The 22872-nt window shown below is 42.4% G+C and overlaps 1 protein-coding gene across 1 annotated transcript in view; it reads left to right on the top strand.

The window, feature by feature from the left end:
• boc (BOC cell adhesion associated, oncogene regulated) overlaps positions 1-22453 on the top strand; it is a 31735-nt gene extending 9282 nt beyond the window's left edge. Inside the window, exons 2-18 of the mRNA XM_055037370.1 lie at positions 7965-8093; positions 9594-9866; positions 13447-13593; positions 15368-15511; positions 15760-16053; positions 17243-17515; positions 17614-17882; positions 17960-18125; positions 18626-18694; positions 18929-19138; positions 19415-19590; positions 19742-19964; positions 20062-20244; positions 20331-20533; positions 21018-21100; positions 21195-21337; positions 21463-22453. Of these exons, the coding sequence (XP_054893345.1) occupies positions 7982-8093; positions 9594-9866; positions 13447-13593; positions 15368-15511; positions 15760-16053; positions 17243-17515; positions 17614-17882; positions 17960-18125; positions 18626-18694; positions 18929-19138; positions 19415-19590; positions 19742-19964; positions 20062-20244; positions 20331-20533; positions 21018-21100; positions 21195-21337; positions 21463-21629 (3135 nt within the window). The 5' untranslated portion in view covers positions 7965-7981 and the 3' untranslated portion in view covers positions 21630-22453. The remainder of the gene's footprint in view (positions 1-7964; positions 8094-9593; positions 9867-13446; positions 13594-15367; positions 15512-15759; positions 16054-17242; positions 17516-17613; positions 17883-17959; positions 18126-18625; positions 18695-18928; positions 19139-19414; positions 19591-19741; positions 19965-20061; positions 20245-20330; positions 20534-21017; positions 21101-21194; positions 21338-21462) is intronic.
• The last annotated feature ends 419 nt before the right edge of the window (positions 22454-22872 follow it).

Below are 22872 nucleotides of genomic sequence, written 5' to 3'. Positions count from 1 at the left end.
CAAAGACAAAAGTTATGGGCTTTGACGATATTCACCACAGTGTACGCTGACCAGTTAAACAGGAATCATGTGCCCCCAACTATTATTGGTACCCCTACAAAAACCCTAAAATTAATTTATCTGTTACTGCAGTAGCATAACTTTGAGAATATTCAGAAAAATATTCAGAAAAATGTTAACTTCAATTACCCATCTTGATTTTTGTAAACAGAAAAAGTTATTCACGTCGTATTTTCCCATTTCTACAGAAAGAGCAATGTTCAGATCAGGTGGAACTGTGAGAATTAAAGCTGGCTCACTGTGTGTGACTCACACAAGCTGAGAGCCTCACCAAAAATCCTTGTCTACATGTATAAAGAGGGTAAAGGAGTTAAAAAGATCATTTTAAGGGATTATCTTGGGCTGTAGTACTTTTACCCCAGGACTGTTTTGGAATCAGTAATACTGCATTACTAAAGACCAAGTTTGTGGCGAGTAGCGCAGTTGTTCATAATACCAGCTTTGACTAATGACCTTTGAAACTTTTGATTGGACTAAGGAACACATCAAGATCAGTCCACACATTGAAGTTTGCTCACAGCAGCAATATTTATTGTAATATAATTAGATGTTTGCTGTGACAGAATTGCAAAAGGAAATGTTTGTGCCACAAATTTGTTGAGAATGTGCTGATTGATGGAAAACTCATGGGTGGGTAAATTCAAAGAAGGGCTTCTTGTTGTTTGTCCATCTCCTGTTAATGAGGTTGATGGTTAATCGGGCAGGGTGCTGGTTTGTTAAGCTACCTCAGCACTTGTCTCATCGCGCGCCGCTCGGCACAAATCCCAGGCGGCGACCGAGAGGCCAGCGACCAGATTGACAGAGTAAGGGGAAAATATGTTGGGACACTCTCACAAACACTCCCTCTCATTGACGAGGCTCTGCTCTCTCCTCCCGCTCGCCTGCCCGTCGACGTCCTCTATATTAATTTAAGTTGCTGTTCGGCTTTCCCAGTCACCGCCCCCACTACCGCTGCTTCATAAACCCCTTTTAACCATTTCACATCAATCGATAAAGGCATTGACTACGCCCCTGTTCTTCCCTCCTGCCTCCACAGACTCTCCACTCTTTAACCTCTCTGCCACGTATCCCCCCCTTCCTCTCTCTTTGGTCATTGAGCAGGGCCCATCAGCTCTTCCCCAGGCCCTTCAGAGCAGCGTCTCCCTTTTCTCCAGGGGTCTGCGGGGTCTTTGTCCGTGCACCGGCTCACTGCTTTACAATGACTCTCCACTCTATTAAGGTGCGTTCTGCCTGTTAGCGTCGCCAGGGGCAACCGGCCTCCCGCATGGCAGCTATGCAGCTCGGCATTGTAGGCCTCGGGCTCGAGCGGGGGCAGTTGAACCCCCGGCACTCCTCACACTTGACACCGCATGTGTTTATATAGAGGGGGGGGCTTTGTGGTGTTTGGAGAACCTCCAGAGTGAAATGTTGGGAGGGGGCATGGAGTGTAAAAAGACGTAAAACTGGAGGAAGGGGGTGGGGGGGGGCAAATTTGGGGAGGTGATAAATATTCAACAGCTCAACTCCTCTGGAGTTACTACCCTGCGAGCACTTCACCTCCTCCCTCCCTCCTGTGTGCCTTCTCCATGCCAGAAAGCAGATGGAATGTGAGAGCTCAGGGAGGAGGCTCCAGTCTGGTTTTATCCAATTAGCAGGGTTGTCAAAATGAATTTATCCACGGAGGCAAGGGGACAATGGGACTGGCAGTGGCTTGAGAGGACAGGGTCCCTCGCTGTCTTTACTTAGCACGCTCACAATGAACTTCTGTCAAGTGACTCTTCTGCTCATCATCTTATAAGGCACTCGCATAGCTATGGTCATGATACATGCCTGTGCACCACAAATACCGTGTTGCATTGTCTCTTAGTTGATCCTGTTTTGGGGTATGTCTCTTGGGACTTGTCCTCCAAGTATTTATATCTCATTAAGTTACAGCACATGTTTAAATGTTGCTGTTCTGAGGGATTTTCATCTCGTAAAATATTTATACCTTGCCCGGTATGTGATTATGCTTTAGCTCTTGAAGCATGAGACAACAGCCTTCACAAGAAAAATTAAGCCTTACGGAAAGACCAGAGCTTATTAAGTGAGTTTATAAGTTTTCTACCTTGATTAGATAACTCTTGTAGTACCCGTTATTTAGTCTAAATGTAGATCCGTTGGTCTTGGAGATGTGGCCAACAGCTTTTCCAAGAGCAAAGCAAATATTTTAACACTATTGATGAGATAATTTTCTATGCAAATGCTATTTTATGACCAGGCTTTTGTCTGTATGAGATTCTCAAGGTATGAGTACCTTCAGTCAAAGTCCTGCTTCTCAAGGTATTAACTAGCATAGCTAAAATATTTGCATTTTGTATTGGTTATCAACAGCTTATAGCACAGAATATTATCCTTATCCAAATTAGAGCATAAAAGCTTATATCAGCAAATAATAAGTAGGGCAAACTAAGTACAGTCTGGCAACCTGAGCCAACAGGTAGCTCCTCAGGTAAAGTCCATTGACATGTGATCATTTAACATTTTTGCATGTTTTGTGAATAGATCTCTATTCACAAACTCGAGTGGTAGTTGGCACTTCTTTTCTTTTCTTTTTTTTTGTACATTTTCACTTCATGTTTTTCAAGAGCAGAAACATTTCCAAACAACTGACTGAACTTGACTTTTTTTTTTTTTTTTTTTTTTGTAATGGAAGGAGAGCTGGATGGCCCCTATTGGCCATCCAGCTGAATGGCTAATAGGGGAAGTATGGATGCAGTGTCACACTGGTTGTTTCTCTAACATCCTACATGAATAAATGTAAATCTTAGGAGAGGTCTACAAAGCAGAAATGTTGTAGAGATTCTGAAACCACAACTTCTTATAATCTTGATGGACCTTGGGATCGATAAACCAAAGTAATCCATTGTTTGGTTGTTTAGAAACAGCTCGATCATTTAAGAGTACAGTGCGCCACCCATAACCTTCCTGTGTAAAACTCAAAGTGGGAGTTTTTGCTTTTTAAATCTCTTCACTTTTATAAACGTTATTCTGGCCAGAAACATTTAACACGTTCTGGTCTCAGTGCATGCTTGACAGGAAACATCACTGGTGACTCACTGCCTCCTGCCTCCACAATCATCTGCTTTTTCATAAATAACCACCAATAAAAATGGTGCCAATGGTTTGAAAGTTGATTAAACAGTGTTGGTGTAGGCCTATATGATGGTTCTGAAGCAGTTTTTTCACCTATAAACCGAACCACATTTAGCACGCATTAATAACCGCACCAGAACTGGCATCTCAAATAAAAGCATTTTATTGGCAAAAATCGGAGCATGCTCAATTCTCCTTGCTAAATGGATACTTTTGTAATTAAAAGTGTTTATTTAACATGAAACAAGCTACCACCAAAATAAACTAACTACTCTTAATGAAGATCCATGACTTGTAAAGTTAGGAATGTGTGTTCTTTCCATCAAGCTACTCTACAGCCGTCAAAGCAGCTCTATGAGAAGCTGCAGTTATATAACTTTTGTTTTTTCGTTCTTTGTCGTCTTTCATGAACGTCTCTAGGCCTGATGTTCTCTGTTCTCCAGACAGAAAAAATACCCATAAATCAAGTGGAAGCCGTCTGTTTTAGTTTCTTGATTCTCAGAAATTCTTTGCTTTATCTTTTAATGTGGTTACAGAAATGCCGTTTTCTCCTTGAACTGCCTAATTTGGAAAGCTCAAGCTGTTTTATACCTGCAACACAAGACTGTGTTTTAGAAGTTCGCCATGCTGCAGTGATCTCTGTGTTGAGGCTAAAACAAAACAGTCTCAGTATACAAACACAAGCTGAGCTGCTAATTTAGTGGAGCTGTCGGGGCGGATGCTCTGTGTTTTATCAGTCACCCTGATGGGTAGGAGGCTCCATCTGCCTCTACGTCTGTGACCTTTCTGGGAGCGATGGATGGAAAAACTTGGACATAAGATGTCGGGCCAACTTTTCATCTTGAGACAAAGCAAACAGAGGACCCAGCTGACTAATGAATCAGACAGACAGGCTCAGAGGAACAGGGGTGCCTTTTAGGGACTGATGATATACAAGGGGCCTTACTCATACCTCTGATACTACAAAGCATTATCTCTGTCTCTGCTCATGTCATGTCATCCTTGTGTCGATTTTGCAGCAAACCGCACAGGTAAGCGGTTTCAAAGCAGGGCAGCGTAACCCGTTGTGTGTCCGCTTGGCTGGTGGTTCAGTGTGGTTTACAGTTATTGACTCTCGCAGCTGTGACAGGTGCTCGATACACATGTACAGCCAGCTGTCCTGAGTTGTGTCCATAATGCAAACAGCCACAGAAGCCACAGGCCTTCAGCTCTGCTGCCTCCTGGATCCAAGCAGTTTGCTGTTTGTTTACAGAGTAAACCTGCTACTGATGGGCCTCCCCGTGGACAAGAGAGTGAATGAGAAGGAGCAAATCTGCTAGGCTTTATCCAGAGGTTACAGAACGCATCATAGTTATTTTTTCTCTGGTCATTGTGATACTATGTTAGTCTGTGGAATGATAATGATGAAACAGAAACTCTTGGAGATAACCACAATGGTCTGAGAAGATTGATGAAGACTTCAGTGTCTGAATGGACTGTTTATTTATTTCTTGATTTTTTTTTTCTCCTATAAAAGTTCTGAGTGGAACCTTTGTACTTGCGTTTTGTTTCTAGTACACCCATAAATCTGACACACAAGCAACATCTGTGAATGACATCAATGTATGTCAAAGCTGCTACTCTTTGCTCACTGCAGATCAATGTTTCTGTTTCTTTTGTAATTCCTGCTTCAAAACAATCTTATATGATGTTGGACAAACAGGAGTTGGACTATTACTGAATTAGTCAAGTCTAAAATAGCAACTTAATGCAAAACATCTGCTACAAAGAAACAGCAGCAAGCAAAGACTTTTCTTAAGAGTAGAATAGGACTTTGCCTGATGGATGAATAACCTAATTAAGAGAATAAACAAATATCTTTGTTTTTGTGCTCACCCAGTCTATTTACTCAGTAGTTTGGCAGCAAAAGGGGTTTTTGGATTGAGAATGTAGCTTATTTTGTTGATATATAGTTTTTAATTAAAATGCGATCAATTGCAACTAATTACACACCCTGCAATTAACTCGATGTAATTTTTACCCACCCAGGCAAGTACACCTCGCTGCAACAAACAGAAGGGGATGGGGACAGACCTCCTCCTCCCCCTTCTGGGAGGAGGAGGTCTGTCCCCTTCACTCTGGAAGTGAAGGAGGCGCTATATTAGTCTCCACAGCCTCCTGTTTTTATTTTCTTTTGAAATTTGTTTTATATCTTCACCTTTAGGAAAGATTTTCACTCTCAGCATGTATCCGGTTTGGTCACATGAGCTGCAGACTAATAATCTTTTAAGAATACTTTCACTGGCAGGTAAATGGTGGTGAAACCAAAAACAACTCTGACTGAACTGTTTGCTGAAAGAACATGGAAGATGGCAAGAAATATTTTAGCAAAGAGCATCCATCCTCTTTATTCATCAGTTTGAACCTCTGAGCTCATGAATGCGTTGTGTTCCTCTACCAACTAAGAACATCTATTAGAAGTCATTTATTGACAGTGCAATAATTAGTCTTAACCAAAATAAATGATAACATTCACCTATAGCATGCTGGGTGTTTTGCTCTGTTTACAAATTATTGAACATGGCACCATAAAAACAAAAATGTGAATTTTTGCTTGTACCTGTTCAACAACCCTGGTTATTTGTCTGTGAAATTAATTAGTTTATTGACTTTTGCTCAAGTAAATGTCTTTGGTGCATTGCAAATGGTATGTTTTATTATAGTTGATCATGTTGCTTTCCATGTCTTCTTATTTCTTTTGTTCCTCCTATAATTGATGGACATATATAGATATTATTTATAATGTATAAGAGTATTGTTTGTGTCATTTAATGAGTTCTACATGTTAAGGAAATGAAAAAAATAGGTGTTTATAAGATCATTTAACTTTTACATTCCCAGGAATGCCAGAATTAATAATAATAAATAAAGACTCTGTGGTCCTCTGATTTAGAAATGTAATTATATTAGTTGCATTAACAACCCGGCGCCACTAGAGGCAGTATCAGGAGCAACCTACCAGATTTTGGCTTTGGTGTGGTCCCCTTGTCATTGAAAGTTGGAAAACCAACTGTTGGGACTGTCAGACTGCTCTTGTAACAAGTAAAAAAGATAAAATAAAATTACAATCCATATCAACACACTATAAATTACATTGAAAGGGGAAGAAAAGCAGCACTAAAATCTACTTGAACTGAAAGAATGTGGGCCACTCATGAATCTGACTCAGAATCTGCTTCGTGTAAAAGCCTGCCTAATAATTGCTCATTTCAGGAGTCCTCGCCGTCTATTTCAGCACTCTTCTCTCAGCAGCATGCCGGTCCACCATGATTGATTTCAAGGAATAAATAGAAGATCACATGTTTTTTGCCTTTTACTCCAGATTATTACAGTTGGGTTAGGGGCCTGTTTCGTCTGGCTAGGTTCTTGTGTGCAGATTTCTGATGCACACAGAAATCTGTGTTCATGAAAAAAAAACTAAAATCTAATTTATTTCAATGCGTATTAAAAAACAAACTGTTGGGAGTTACAGTAACTTGCAGCACCGCACATTGTGTTTTCATGCGAATGGCTTGCTGCTGCTGTTTTCATCTGAATTCATCATCTAGAGTTGTTTACACATTCAGGTTTCTGCAGAGCAATGTGTGGTCTGGTTTAGCAGTTGCAGACATTGGGAGCTGTTTTTCCATTAGCCTCCTCCTTTGCTCATTTTCAATAAATGTGCCTGGCAGCAAAACTTTTTTTACGGCTCCCATTAGATGATGAAGGTGCGCTGTAAGAGTTTCCACTAACTGTTTCTCCTTCTTTGCCCCCCCTAACCCCAACCCATCCTGAGCCCGTAACACAAGTCTGTGTTTGTGTGCGAGAGAGCGCCATTAATCGTTCCTCCTGCTCTAATAGGATAAATGTGAAAGTTCTGTTCTGCTTCCACTATTACAGGACAGTTGAGTGTTTTCAGAGGCATGCAATCGTATGTTTGTAAAAGTAAAGGGGGGGAAAAGAGAAGTTCACTTTTGCAGGACCACCCTCCTCATCCTGACGGGAAGTTGTTAGTTTAACCTGACAGGAAAGAATTCAGGAAACTTGGCTAAGACGACAGTGGAGAGAAAAGCTCTCCTCTGTGCGTTAGCTGTTCATATACTGGCTATACTTCCAATATATTCTGTTCTGGGGAATAAAATAGCACTCCTCTACCTTCGACCCACTCATCGCTGCTGGGATATACATCTCCATCCCACCCTCCCAACTCAATCCCCCTTCTCCTGTCCTCCCTCTCATTAGTTGCTCTTTGTCCCAGCTCCTGAATGCTGCCTATGTGTTTTCCCCTTCTCCTTTTCCCTCCCTCCTTCCCCCATCTAAGCCCCTCTACCTGTATCGGTTACACCTGAGCGGGAAGGCGACGGGCTCAGGTTACGGCCTGCTGAATGAGGGCCCCCCTTTGATGAGTGCAAGCTGGAGTGCGGGTGCAGGCGGAGAAATGGGGGCTGAGAGAAAAGAAAGGCTTTATTTGTGTCTGGAGTTTTGGCTGCTGAGGGTGCTGCAGAGTGCAGCCATCTCACCTGGGTTGTGTTAATGGTTGCCTGTTTTTCTTCGCGCCTACACAAGCTAGATCCGAGCTGACAGAGGAGTGCATGTATGAGTCCAGGGCTGCCTTTTTTGGTGAGCGTTGTTTGTCTCCCAGTTGAATCATGTGCTTTTTTGGCGCAGGTGTTTTTGTGTGAGCCAGTCAGATTAACTGTGCTTAGGCTGTTTGTTTTCACTGCGCTAAGTATGTAAATGACCCTCTAATCATTATCTGTTGTGTTTTTCAGGGCATATTGCATGGAAAATGTCTGGAAAGCAAGACTGGACTCCTTGGATGAAAAAGAGAAAAGCTCCAGTGTTTTGTGCTCTGGGTGCAGTTCTGCTGTGCTGCCTGCAGAGCGGCGCTTCAACCACTTGTGAGTTCGAAAACCACCGAATGTTCATATATTTCAGTAATTTAATTAAACTAAAACTCATTTGTTGTACATAATGACTGCATGCATAACTCAAACCATTTATGTTTTCATTTCTGTTCTTATGACTTTTAGTTAATGAAATTATTACTCAGTAAATTACAATCAAAGTTGAGGCTGTCCACTACTTTTAGTTTATGTCTGCCACACTTTCTCTTTCCACTCAACTTTCTATTAATATGTTTGGATACAACACTTAGTAATTGTAGGCTGCAATGTTGACATGGTTATTGTGTATAAAAAGTGTTTTTTAATGGACAAGAATAAACGCTTTTAAATATGTTTACTGAAACAATAGACTTTTTTTCATCAATATTTATTGAATATGCTTTTAAAAGAGTTTAAATTCATTCTGCTATTCTTTAGTTTTATTAGTCATAATAACACCGCTCCCTGCCATTTCTGATCTCCTCTCACTGGACGGTACTCCGTGTAATCTCCCTTTCCAAGTGCCCTGTACATTTAGTTTTTCTAAACACCTGGTGCATGATAAGTCATGCCAGGACGTTTTCTGGTTTCAACACAGGGAGTGAACTGTTTTATATGTCTGGCAGCAGAAGTTTATTTGAAATAGATTTGAAAAAGGAGGTAATTTGGATGGGCTTGGATCGCCACCATGGGCGAACTGAAAATGAAAAGAAGCTTTGTATAGAAAGCTGGAGTCGGTTTCTCATTAATCAAATGAATAAATGAAGATAGTTGATTGAATTATTTATTGTTAATTGATTTAGTTTGATTAGTCGGTGGTATACTTTTTACAACTTTCATAGAAAATTTAATGTAGATGTAAAGTTTAATAGTGCATCTATATGAATAAATATATAGATGGAGAGAAAGAAACATCTCTTAATTAATCGTCCATCTGGCCCATTTTTACAAAATTCATGTATATTCTCATTATTCCTCTTTTTTTTCCGGTCTCTGTGTTTTCCAGCTGGGATATTTTAAAAATAACTGAATGTTTAGTGCATTTATTATAATCTTTTTTTTTGTATTTATACTTATAAATGTCCTCAGAAGGGTTGAGAATATGACATTAAAATGTGTGAGAATCTTGTACAATGCAAAAAACCCCCAACAAATCTTACCAAGTATTTTTGACTAGTTTCTAGTGGAAATATGTTAGTTTACTTAAAATAAGATGAAACTAACTTACAAGTAACTGTTCAACAATGTAGGAGTCAAAAGCTCTTGATGAGGAAGGTAGTAGATTATTAACTATTTTCACAAATATTAAAGGATAATTGACTTAAAACAAGCTTCTATATCTTGCTGAAAAGTTTCTGTTAAGTTAGTACAGTCTCGTTTCAAATGTGCAAGGTTATTTGCAATAGAAATTGGACTGAAAGATTTTGTGTTTTTTCTGTGTAGGGTTCTACCAAATGTCATACGCTGTTTGTCTTTAATCCTCATCTTGGTGCTTTTGTATGTTCGTCTCTTCAGATGAGGTGCCGGTGTTCACTGAGGAGCCTGTGTCTGTGGTGCAGAAGCTGGGAGGCAGCGTCATGTTGCGCTGCAGCGCCCGACCCGCCTCAGCCAAGCTCAGCTGGTGTCTCAACGGCGAGCAGCTGTCGAACGGCGATCTGGGCGTGGTGCTGAGCCCGGGCAGCCTTCTCATCCCCGCTTTGACCAACCGAACGCTGGGCAGATACCAGTGTGTGGCCAGCACCGGCGCTGGTTCTCTGGCGAGCGTGCCTGCTAACGTCACCGCTGCCAGTGAGTAGCCGCCCACACAAAACCGTAACAAATAAACACACAGGCCTCTTTATGGTTTAGTCAAAGTATCCAAAAGACTCCCTCAAGTTGATTTTCCTCGAGTAGAACAAAAACAGTGAGGAGGTGGTATTTGTTTGCTGAAAAACTTCATCAATACATTGTAAACTCTGTACTTTTCCAGTGGTTATAGCCTGTTTGAATCTCAGCTCTATTGAGGGCTAAAACTATTTGAAGTTTTTCTTCGGATGAGAACTACAACGCTCGTGTGTTTAGTTGGACAATACAGCTGCTTTGATAGTGAGTCATATTGATCTATTAGTTAAAATAAATGATTCCTCATGCTTTCAGTGCTTGGCTGCACCAAGTCTGCACACTTATATTTGATATGCATCATGGGACTGAGAGAAGGCCTGAAACTGTGAAACATGAGCTTTAGGAATGGAGGGGACCCTAGGGCTGGGGGCCGGTCTGAGGAGGGGGAAAAAAGGGACCGGCGCACACCGTGGGGGCCCTCTACCTTTTTTTTTTTTTCCCCTCTCAACTTCACATTCCACTCCACAGGGCCTGACAGCAGGCCTGGTCAGAAATTACAGCCCCATTATCGAGAGGAGGGCTGGAGGGAGATAAGACTGGTGTGTGTGTGTGTGTGTGTGTGTGTGTGTGTGTGTGTGTGTGTGTGTGTGTGTGTGTGTGTGGGTAGGGACTGGGGTTGGCGGAGGATATGGGTTTAGGCAGGGCTGCTGTTAACAGTATTGTTTTACATGCACAGATGTGATTGATGTGTGAAGTTGCCTCAACTTGGGAAGCTTGGGGTGTTTTTAGGCCAGTCGAGACAAGACCCTGACAGGAGATGAGACAAGACGTCACACTCACACTCTCACACGTCTCTCTCTGCACATTTTCACTCCCTGTCACTTTTTCTCCTCCTCCTTGCTTTTTTACCTTTTTTTGGGTGGGTGGGGGGTTGTCATCTGCAGCACTGATCTCTTCATCTTTCCTTTTTCCAGCACAGCATCTCTAGTGCCTCGCAAAACACTTTCACATTTATTTCCTTACCAACACAAACGTTAATGTATTTCATTGGGAGTTTATGTGGCAGACCAACAGAAACAACGGTATAATTATGAAGTGTAAGGAAAATGACTCCTGGGCTTTCAATTCTCTTCTCAAATTGAAATATAAAACTTGTGCTATGCATTGTTTCCAGCCCGCTCAGCTGCAGATCTTTTGGGGTTTGTCTCCATCAGCTTTCCTCATCGAGTCTAAAACGGTTGGCTGTTTCATTTAGCAGATTTTCTTCGTCTAACCTGACTGAACTTGAGCTATTTTGCACATCTTCTCCTGACTCTTTTGCAAACACAGTCCCACAGCATGATACTGCCACCTCTTTTTCAATGAGCATTGTGTGCTCTTTCCATGTTGAGATAATAAGTACTCGAAGAGATGTACTTTGAACTTCTCCAAAAATGTTAAAGGTGCATAAGTACTCCTGGAAGGCATTGTACACAGACATTAACATTTGAATGTGTATAAATCATGTTGGAAGAGCCAGATGTGAATAAAAAAAAGTCCATCTCTAATTTAATAAAGGTTTTTCGTGGCCACCCCAGATCGCCTAAGGAATCTCTCCATGGGGAGCCTCTTCGTGCTTTCCTTTCCTTCTGAACCCTTTTAGCTGTATGCACATGTTTTTACCAGCAGTCTAGTTTGATTCCAGACCCTCTGTACCATCCAAATCCACCCCCAGCCCTTTTTTTTTTCTCTCTCTCCCTCTGTCTTTGGCAGAACTTTAAAAGCAGCTCGCTCAAATTCCTGTGCTGACAATCAGCCCCACCGTATATCTGCAAAACACGTTGCACAAACATGTTCGGATTCAGACGTAAAAAACACAGACGGGCCTCTTGCAGCTGCGCATAAAGATGATGAATACACTGTCTCTTCTTGAAATATTTTTCATGGGCCCTGCCAAGCTGCCCTGGTGTGGGAGGTCTGCTTCGTTTTATACATACAATCAATCCTCTGTGCGTGCAGGGATGCTCGCTCACACAAAAAAGATCTCTCACACACACACCCACACACACACCCCACACACACACACACACACACACCTGAGAGGTATTCTGGACGGGTTGTTTCGGTGAAGAATGCAGGAGAGGGGAGTTAAACGGAGGGTTCAGAGATGTAAATGTGGTGGTGGGGGGTAGAGAAAGAGGACGATGGGTAGATGTGAAGGCTGGGTTTGTAAAAACAGCACCCGATTGATTTAGCAAATGGAGCGCCACACACACCACTAAAGCTTTGCCTGCCACGGCTTGGATTCTCATCTTTCAGAATCGGCGCTGACAGTCTTGAGATGGAGCTGTTGAGTGTGTGTGCGTGTGTGTGTGTGTGTGTGTGTGTGTGTGTGTGTGTGTGTACCCTGATCTGCCTCCCTCATGTCTCCCATCAAAGCTCCTCCAGATGCTGGCAGGGGGTTCACATCCCGCACAAATAGCAGATTAATCTGCTGTGGACGTGTTTGCGCCAGTGATTTGACTACATCGTGGTGGAAACCGACGCCCTGATTGAGATTTGCTTATTGAGTCAGAGCCGTGTTTAAATCTGATCAGCTGCTCATTTTTTCCTCTCTTTTGCTGCTCCCCTTTATCCCCCCCTTTTCTTTTGTGCTAAAGTGTGTGACCAGTCCAAAAAAAACACAGCAGTCATGGCACCTCTGGAAAGAACGGAGAGCCTGTGTTTGTTAAGAATAAATCAACAAAAAACTGGTAGACGTTTAATTATGCTCCACAAGAAGTTTTATTTATCTTTCATTTCACTCTTGAACTCCTCCTTGACGAATTTCTCCTGCTCTCCCTCCCACTCCAAGCTTCTCCCTGCCCTCTTTTTCTTCCCTCGGCTTTTGCTTTCTGGGGTTCTGTTTTGTTCCGGCCTCTTAAGAGCAGAGCTTCGCCGCTTCCTCTCGAGCCCAAACTGGAAATCTTCCCCTGTAACTCTACTCTCTCACCTTTGACCCGTCCTGCTCAGCCCTCTGGGCCGCTCAGGCTGGGGTTTTTTAAAGGAGGGGAGGAGGGTCACGGGGTCAGATGATCATCTAGGCCGTGCAGACTCTGTGTCTGCAAGAACACGGTCGCAGCACATGGCTCCAGTAATCCCGCTCCCACGTTTCCCACAGACTCCGAATCAGTTCCAGTCCCGATCTGATGTCGGGGAGGATTGATGAGACCTCCTCGGATAGTACAGAGACCCCGTTTTTGGCTTTTGAATGAAACTTTTGATTACAAGAAAAAAATGAGAAAAACAAATTTGTTATAAAATTCCAGCAAGTTTAACTGGATCACACAGTGGGGAAGAAGAGAAACAATGTGGTTGCAACACAGCAGAGTGAAGCTGCTGTGACAGACACTCAGCACGGAGACAGCACAGTTATTATTGCTCAAAATATTGTGGTTTCTCTGCTTCTAAAGCTGAGGACTGACTGTGTACATGTGCAGCTAGATGAGTTTTATTTGGTCCGCTTGTCTGCTGAAACGAAGTTGCGCAGCTTTCCTGACCGTTTCCGTCATTCTGTGTGCTGTTGCAGAGCTACGGGATTTCGAGCCCGACATCCAACAGGAGATAGAAGTCGACGAAGGCAACACGGCCGTCATCGAGTGTCACCTCCCAGAGAGTCAGCCCAAAGCTCAGGTCCGCTACAGTGTCAAACAGGAATGGCTGGAGACATCCAAAGGTACTGCTCCTCGTTCTCATCCCGCATCCCATTTCAAGTCCTAAACTGTCTTCATTATTTACAGGAATGCTGTAATCCTCCCCTCTGACCGCTTCATAAAGCCTGCGATAAGGCCGTTATCTGGGGAATGTTGCAACATGGGAATGTAGTTGTTTATTTTTTAAAATGGTTTTACTTCTAAGTCTCCTGGAAGAAAAGAAATAGCTCCAGTCGTTTGTCACTGGTATGCTGATGATGCCTGGGAGCCGTAGGTACTGATATCTGCCTCTTATCTGTGAGGAAATGAATACCACATTGTCAGAAACTAGTGGATTGTCCTGCTTCAGACTCAAGGGCGCCACTTTGTGGCTTGTTAGGACAGTACAGCCTTTGAATGGAATGGCTCTGAGGGCTCATGTTACAAACCAAAGTTTTGCAACGTGGACTTTTTTTTGTTGTTGTTGCTGTTCTTGTTTTTATTTAGCTTCTCTTCTTTGTCATCCTCTTATTCCAAAGTGCCCTAATGTATTTTCAGCTGCCTTTGTGCTTTTAATGACTGTAGAGGCCAAGTAAACAAACCCTGACCACAGAGTAAATTAACTCTGCCAAACTCCCCCATAAATCAAACTGTTTTTAAAGGTGGTTGCTAGTCACACATTTTGTCATAACTGTTGCGAGATATCGAATACGGTAGTCGTGAGTGGACAAAAATACTTTGCCCAGAGTTGAAACACAATTCACAGAATGATAGATCTGTCAAAATCGGTTCGTTTTGAGCAAGACGGTCGTCTCTTTCTGGAAATCTGAAAATTCTCCAGGTTTTGGGACAGATGTATCTGTACAAATAAAGACATGCAGCACATCTCTTTTCCAAAACAGTCTATACATTCAAGTAAAAAATGGAATTGAGGCCATCACACACAATATTCGGATTTACAAATGTAATATTTGAGTGGAAAAGCTCAGTTATTCCTTTCTTTGCGCGTGTTTGTTAAATCATTTTTTTCAACCATTGCAACTGTTCAGAAGCTTTAAGAAGCTCTCTGTGACTTTTCATTATTTATGAGGAGTTGTGGCACTGTGACAGAGAGCAGTCTGTTACACAGCTCAAACAGAAATGATATGATATGATTAATGTCGACATGTGGGAATTGCAAAAGACTGCCAACATTTCTGAAATCCAGATTTCCATGACAAAGAAACATAAGCAGAGAAACTTTGCTGCAATAAGTTGGGTAAAACTTTAACTAAGAGTTGATAATAGGGAACATATTCTTCTTCCCTTAGTTTTTTTTTGGGAGGGGGAGGAGGGTAATTGGTTTTGCACTTAACCAGCACTGGGTGTGAATCACACGTTTCTGCCTCTGGGTTTAGATTGTTTCATAACCAACTTTCTGAAACGTTAATCATATGGCATCCAATCATGCATAAAAGATCTCAATGATAAAGTATGTTCTCAAAGTTTACTACAATGAAGTGTGGTTCCAGGACTCCAATGATTAGGTTTTGGTTTGGACATCACGATCGGGTCCATTTTGTAAAATTGGGGAGCAAAACCACAATAAATGCAAATGGGTGGGAATTATAGAAAGTTTTCAGCAAATGACATATGACTAAACTGAATAATTGGAGATTTTTGCATTTTATATCTATTTGGCGACATACGCAATGGCTTAAAAACAGAAGTAAAGCCAGATCAGGAGCTTTTTCAGGTCTTAGATCCACAAAAGTAGACCTCATTATTTGTCTGTTGGGCTTCTCTCATCCAGCATGTATTGTCTCTTTTTTATTTTAGGAAACTACCTCATCATGCCATCAGGGAACCTGCAGATAGCCAACGCCACCCAGGATGATGAGGGGCCGTACAAGTGTGCCGCTTACAATCCTGTCACTCAGGAGGTCAAAACGTCCAGGTCCACCGATCGCCTGCGCATTCGCCGTGAGTCTGGGTTTTGAACTTCAACATCAAGGCAAAACAGGAAGATTTAATCTTTGCATAATTTGTTTGATTTGGAAAAATCTAAACTTATGACCTTAAGAACACAGTAACAACTGAATGGTGGCAGAGTTCCTATTTTACAATCATCAAAGTTGAAGATTAAAACATATAGATGTTTTAATTTAGCATCTATTTCACCTCTCCCAGTTTCTTCATCCATCTCTCGACTCTCTCCATCGCTCTTTCAGGCTCCATGTCCGAAGCGGCTCGCATCATCTACCCGCCGGCGCCCCGATCCATCATGGTGACCAAAGGCCAGCGGCTGGTGCTGGAGTGTGTGGCCAGCGGCATCCCTACACCACAGGTCACGTGGGCGAAAGACGGGCTGGAACTGCGCTCTCATAACAACACACGCTTTCTGCTGAGCAACCTGCTGATTGACGCCGTGAGCGAGGGCGATTCGGGCACGTACGTCTGCAGAGCGGACAACGGCATGGGCTCGGACCGATCCGCCACCGTGCTCTACGACGTTCAAGTCTTTGGTGAGCGGATAATTTATTACATTCCGAGTCTCGCTAATTTGGCTGTATTTTTGTCTGGGTGGTGAATTTGGGAATTATTTCGTCTCCTGTTTGGCGAAGCAGCAAGACAGACTTGTGTCTGTGTGTGCAGAGGTGGAGAAGACAGGCTGGAGACAGGGCCCTTTATTCTATAGCTGCACTTGATTGAACGTGTCTAGGTTATGGATGGCTGTTTTTACAGTGATTTAGTGTGCGTGTGCGTGCGTGCATATTTGTGTTAATGTGTTGTGAGCTTGTCTCTCTACAGCTGGCTCTAATTAAAGTCAAGAGTGCTGCTGTAATGAGTTCTGTCTTTACCCCCCATTCACAAGCAGCCAACCATCAACTAGTGGGTCTAGCTCTCTCTACACACACAAACCTTTTAATATGTACAGTGCCTTGCAAAACTATTTGCACCCCTTGAACTTTTTCATATTTTGTTGCATAATAGTTGGAAACTTCAATGTGTGTTGTCGTAATTTTATGCTGTGGATCAACACCAAGTGGAACTTAATTGTGAAGTGAATGGAAAGATTATTTTTACGTTTTTACTACGTAAAACCTAAAAATTGTAGAAACGATTGCAACGGCCGTTTTGGTTTTTGCAATACAGCTCAAACCTAGTCAGATGAGATGAAGAGCATCTCTTTTTTTTCCTGCTTGCCACAGACTTCTAATTATATTTTGGTCTGGACTTTGACTTGGCCATTTTAACACATGAATACACTTTGATCTAAACCAGTCCATTGTAACTCTGGCTGCATGTTTAGGGTCTGGGTAGTAAATTTTTTTTCAAAGTCTCAACATCTTTGGAGACTTTAATGGGTTTTGTTTCCATATTGACTTTCCAGACACCTCTGACCAGCTTTCTTGTATTTGGTGGAGAAAAACGCCCTGTAGGATAAAGTAGCCACCACCATGTTTCAGTGATTTGAACTTAGACTAAAACATTCAATTCTGGACTCATGTGACGGTAAAATCTTTGTCCATATAATTGCTGGGTTTTATTTTGGGGTATCAGAGTAAGGAACTGCAGACAAATGCATAAAAATTCTTTCAGGTGTTTGAAAGTGTAAAATGTGAAAAAACAAATATCCTTTTCTTTCTGTTCTAAGGCGTCTTATATAAAACTGCAGGCTCTTAACCCTCATGTGTACCATTCCTCCTGCAGAGCCTCCTATGGTGACCATAGAGCTGCAGCAGCAGGAGGTTGCATTTGGAGAAACTGTACGGATCATCTGCCAGGCCCGAGGAAAGCCCACTCCCTCAGTGATGTGGCTCCACAACGCCCGACCCCTCGCTCAGTCCACCCGCCACCGCCTCACCTCGCGGGCGCTGCGCATCTCCAACGTGAGCTCTCAGGACGATGGCCTGTACCAGTGCATGGCGGAGAACGGGCTGGGCAGTTCGCAGGCCTCTGCTCGCCTCATCACGGTATCGACTGGTAAGCTGCTGTAAATTGGTGCTCCGCAACAAGGTTCTTTCTGTATTTGGAAGCCTTCAGATTTGATAGGGTTTTTTTGTTTGTTTTTTGTTCTGTAGGAATTTCATCTCGGGGAAGGCTGCCTCCTAATTTTCGCCCACTCAGTCCTGATAAAGTGCTGAAAGAGCAGCCTCCTGTAAGGCCTGGGGCCACCGGAGCCATGCTGCCTCTGGACTGCTCCTCATTACCAGGACAAATATTACCTGCAGAAGCCCCCATTATTCTCAGCCAGCCTCGAACAGGCAAGGCTGACTATTATGAACTGACCTGGAGACCTCGGCATGAACGAGGGTCCCCTGTGCTGGAGTATGTGATCAAATACAGAAAGGTAACAAGGGCTCTTATTAAATCTACATAGCACCTCTTCGTCTTTTCTCTCTGATCAAGCCCTGTTTTTACTCCTAGGAGGGACCCCCTCTTGCTGAGTGGATCACTCGAAGTATCTCAGGTTCCCTCCATAAGTTGATTCTAACCAAACTGCAGCCAGACAGCCTGTATGAAGTAGAGATGGCTGCAAAGAATTGTGCTGGCTTGGGACAGCCAGCCATGATGACCTTCAGGACTGGCAAAGGTATGACAGATACATGCATCTATTCTCTCATTTTGTCCTGACATATTTGCAATCCCATGTAATTCTTTCTTCAGTAAAAAATAGTTTAGAGAATTAAAAAAAATCTTTTCCACTCAGAAGTGGGGAACATTTGCCTAAACTGACTGACTGAGCTCCTACATCCGCTTGTTCCTTGTATTCATACTTCCGTCATGATGTTGCAATGTTTCCCCCAGAAAACTTACTAAGCCTGGTGGTTATTGATTTTATTGTTTTCTGTGAAAAACGGTTGAAAACCGTGTATCCTATTCTTTCCACGTAACAGTTCTGCGCTTTTTTTGCGTCATTTGTGGTTTTGTGTGACAAATTGTGTGACATTTCCATTTTATGAGGCCCTGGAATCAATTTCACCATTTTAAACCCATTGTTCACAACAAAAAGAAATTCAATCTGCATCATTTCTTAAGATGACTTAAGGAAATATCTGTAGCACTAAGCAGTTTTTTTTTTCTTGTCTTCAGTGCGTAAAGGCTCCGGAGCGTCCAACGACCCACCAAAAACCCCTGCTGTTCCTTCACCAAGCCTCTCTCGTAAGCCTTCTACCTGCGAACGCAACAAATCTCTGCTTAACAGCACTAATGACCTCAAAGGCCAAAGCTAGGACTAACCTCAGCTACTAACCCTCTCCTCTAACAGTTTTCTCTCTTGCATTTCTGTCTGAAGGATGAGCTCTCAGTAAGTTGAGCACGTTGAGGCTGCATTGTTGTCCTGTGATTTATTCCCATATTGTCGCTACATATTTGACCCCAACCTACCCTCTGCAGCTCCCGAAGCTCCCGATAAACCCACCGTCTCCATGGCTACGGAGACCTCGGCGTACGTGACTTGGATTCCTCGCGGCAACCGCGGCTTCCCCATTCAGTCGTTTCGGGTGGAGTGCAAGAAGGTGAAGAGGCCCGGGGAGGACTGGGTGACGGCGGTGGAGAACATTCCCCCATCCAGGCTGTCTGTGGAAATCATGGCCCTGGAGAAAGGTTGGTTTGGAGGAGGGGAGTTATCGGATGTCGTTCCATGCAATTATGACGATGATGCCCCGCGTAATTACAGTTCCTCGGTCTGTAAATTTATCACCATAATGAGTATAGTTAAAGCCATTCCAGAGATTACTGCCATTAATCAAAACATAACTAGGTTACAATTAACACAACATTTGCTCTGAGAAAGAAAACATAAAACTACTTCACTCTGCCTTTTAAGTGTCTGAGAAGTCTGGGCCCGCTGATTGCGAATGTTTGTTCCTCTCCCTTTAGGTACGTCCTATAAGTTTCGTGTGGTCGCCGTGAACATAATCGGTTCCAGTCCACCCAGTGCCCCCTCCAAGGCCTACACTGTGGTGGGTGGGAAAACCCACGAGCGTCCCGTTGATGGACCTTACATCACTTACAATGAAGCCATCAATGAGACCACGATCATCCTGAAATGGACGGTATGTGCCCAAAGACATTTTGACAGTCAGGGAGGATCTGAAGTGTCTCAACTTAGCCAATTTAAGTCTGCAAATGTATTTTTATGTTTAAAAATACAGAGGGAAACTGGATTTGATACAAAGCTCATTGTGATCTTTACCTCCTTACTAGTATGATCCTGTGAACAACACGCCCATCTATGGTTTCTACATCTACTACCGCCCAACGGACAGCGATAATGACAGCGACTATAAGAAGGATGTGGTGGAGGGGGACCGGTATTGGCATTCGATCACTGACCTGCAGCCAGAGACGGCGTACGACATTAAGATGCAGAGCTTCAACGAAAAGGGCGAGAGCGAGTTTGGCAACGTAGTAATTCTTGAAACTAAAGGTGAGAGCATTTACAGAGGATGTTTGTTGGATTTTCTTGAACATGTAGCTATCAGCCTAAGATCTTCCTGAGCCTTTTCTATTTATTTTTTCCTCAGCTCGTCTTAACCCGCGGCCTCGGCCTCCAGAGCCTACAGATCCAGAAGCTGAAGCCCCCGGGGTGCTGGTGCCACGGCCTGGTGACCTCCCCTACCTCATCGTTGGTATTGTCCTAGGAGCCTTTGTCTTCATCATTGTCGCCTTCATCCCGTTCTGTCTCTGGAGAGCCTGGGCCAAGCAGAGTGAGTTTTCCCCAGAGATCCCCTGGTTTTTGATGACAGGCTATTGCCTTTGCACGCATCCTAATTCATTACTTCACTACTTGCAGAGCAAGCGTCAGACTTATGCTTCCCAACTGTGGCTGCTCCAGTGTCAGCTTGTCAGTACACCATGGTTCCTCTGCAGGGACTGGCCCTGGTTGGACACTGCCCACTGGACTCTCACATGAGTCCTTCACGAAGCGTTTACCCCGCCAACGGAGAGTACATCCAGAACGGAAAAGCTCAGCACTGCCTTCCAGGACTGCAGCAGGTGAAAACACTTTGCCTGAAGTGACATGTGGCGCACTGGAACAAAAATCAGTAATAGAATTTAAGGAGCATATTTAAAAAATGCACATTTAAAGGCCAGTGTCCACATACTGGTGAGAACGGTTAAGAAAAAGTTTGACAAATGTATTTATAGGATCTAACTGGTTGAGATTAGCTTAGATTTAAAGTAGAAATACTAGTAAAGGTGTTTATTTTTTCACCCAAATATCATATTCTTTTAAATAACTAAATGTTGGATCTCAGTCCAGACAATAAACTCAAAGCTAATTTTAAATTCTGGCTCAGGTTGTTCACTTGGGTGGGACAGGAAGGTGATTTATTTATTTCCCCCCCCCAAAACCATATGGCAATAGTTTCTGTTCTTTTTGTGTTGCTGACTAGAAAACTTTGTAACACTTATGCTACTACTTCTAATGTTTTATTTTATTGTTGAATAAAAACCTTCGTGTACTTTTACTCTGCAGGATGAAGTGGATTGTGACTTGGAGTGCAACACGCTTCTGCCACAGGCAAATGGACATCTGCCTCTTTACCAGTACTCCAGCAGGTTAATAACTATTAAATTCTGCCAATGAGATTTTATTAAGTAAAGCTAAAAATAAAAACATGCTGCTATCATTGTGAATGTGTGTTTTTCTCAGAGAGGTGGATCATCAGGAACAGAGCCACTGTTCTCCTGACGATGCCACTCATCAGCTTCTGGGGTCTTCCCATGAATTTGTCGGTTCACAGGAAGTAGGAGGCGGAGTTAGGTTTGGTGACGGCATGCCAAACATCAATCAAAGTAAGTGTGGATTCTTCTAATATGGAAGGAACAAATGTGGCAAATAACCCTTTGAGATTTGAGTATTTTTTTCCCCAATGTAGGAATCTTAAACATATTTTACCTGCTCTCTTTCATTCCTACAGAACAAGAACCTCTTCGTCTTTTGTCACTTGAGGACGACAGAGTTTTTACCTCCTCTTATTCCACAACCACAATGCAACAATCCCAAGATACAATACAGGAAGTAAACATCCTCCCAAATGAAGTGTCCTCTGAGAACATAGGGACGTCAGACACCACAGATGCATAACAGACTCTTAGTGGACACAGGAAAAGAAAGAGAATATATTTATTTTTGTATTAGAGTATTTATATATTTATGCTTTTGTACATATATTTGTGTTATTATACTGTATATGTGGGTATTTTCATATAAAACACAATTTATTCATATATCTGCTCACTCTACATCCTTGACAAGGGGAGTCTGCATTTCCACAGCGACTTCCATTTATTCCGCACTTCCATGTCCAAACCTCACCTGTTAATTCCTCACTTTGCAGACGTTAACCCCTTCCTAAATGTTCATTGTGTTTAGCTTTATGCAGACCAGAAACAAAGGGACCATTTCTCCTATCAGATGCTGTAATTATGAGGTGCTTGTCATCACGTTCTCAAGAACTGAAAACTGCCATTGTGTACAACTGTAACATAATATAATTTGCTCTTCATTAACAATCTATTAACAAGTGTATGCAATTTAAATAATTGTTTTCAGTAGTGTACATGAGATTATATATTGTGCATAGTTATTTATTTGTCGGAGTTTATGGTATTTTTTTTTTTTAATCATCACTGAATGGGAGAGATTCTGGAAAATAACAGTCATCAATAAGCTGAACTTTACTCTGCAGCAACTTCTGTTTACTTGTTCGCTGGTTACCAAAAGACTGCCAGGTGAGGAAGCTGTGACAGGTGTTAGTATTATTCCTTTCTCACTAGTCAGTGGAAAAAGTATTACATAAAAGTGATCAAAATGAAGGAGATCCTGAATCTAAACTCCCTAAAGAGTGCAGACTGTTTTCTGCACATGCTGGAGCACTATTGCATGTAAATAAAAAGCTTATAAAATAATTAAGGTTGTTCTGTTTCTTTTGACTAGCTGCAAGTCATTAGCCTATGTTTCGAGTAATAATATACTAACCACTTGATGTGAATTGCTCAGCCCAATCATTTTATGAAGGTATTTGAAATGTAGAACCTAAAATGAAGACAATCAATGGAAATTTTAAGTGGAAAAAGCATGAATCGTCTGCTCTTGGTTGCTATACTCAATGCCTGATATATTTGTGCCATACAGCATTCACAGCTATGCATTGGTGTTATTAAATAAGCTACAAATGGCATGTTAGCATAACATCAGCTAATCTATGTTGACAGCAGCTAAAATGCTGACATGTTAGCTGCAAAAAAAGGCAGGGGAATTACAAAGTTATTAGAACATTAGCATGTTTCAAAATGGTATATAAAAGCTAAAGTTAGGAAAGATACTA

The sequence above is a fragment of the Poeciliopsis prolifica genome, unplaced genomic scaffold (assembly GCF_027474105.1).
Source record: "Poeciliopsis prolifica strain line A6 unplaced genomic scaffold, Auburn_PproV2 SCAFFOLD012, whole genome shotgun sequence".
Lineage (NCBI taxonomy): Eukaryota > Metazoa > Chordata > Actinopteri > Cyprinodontiformes > Poeciliidae > Poeciliopsis > Poeciliopsis prolifica.
The sequence above is the reverse complement of the archived record's forward strand: the minus strand, read 5'-3'. Positions and strand labels throughout refer to the sequence as shown.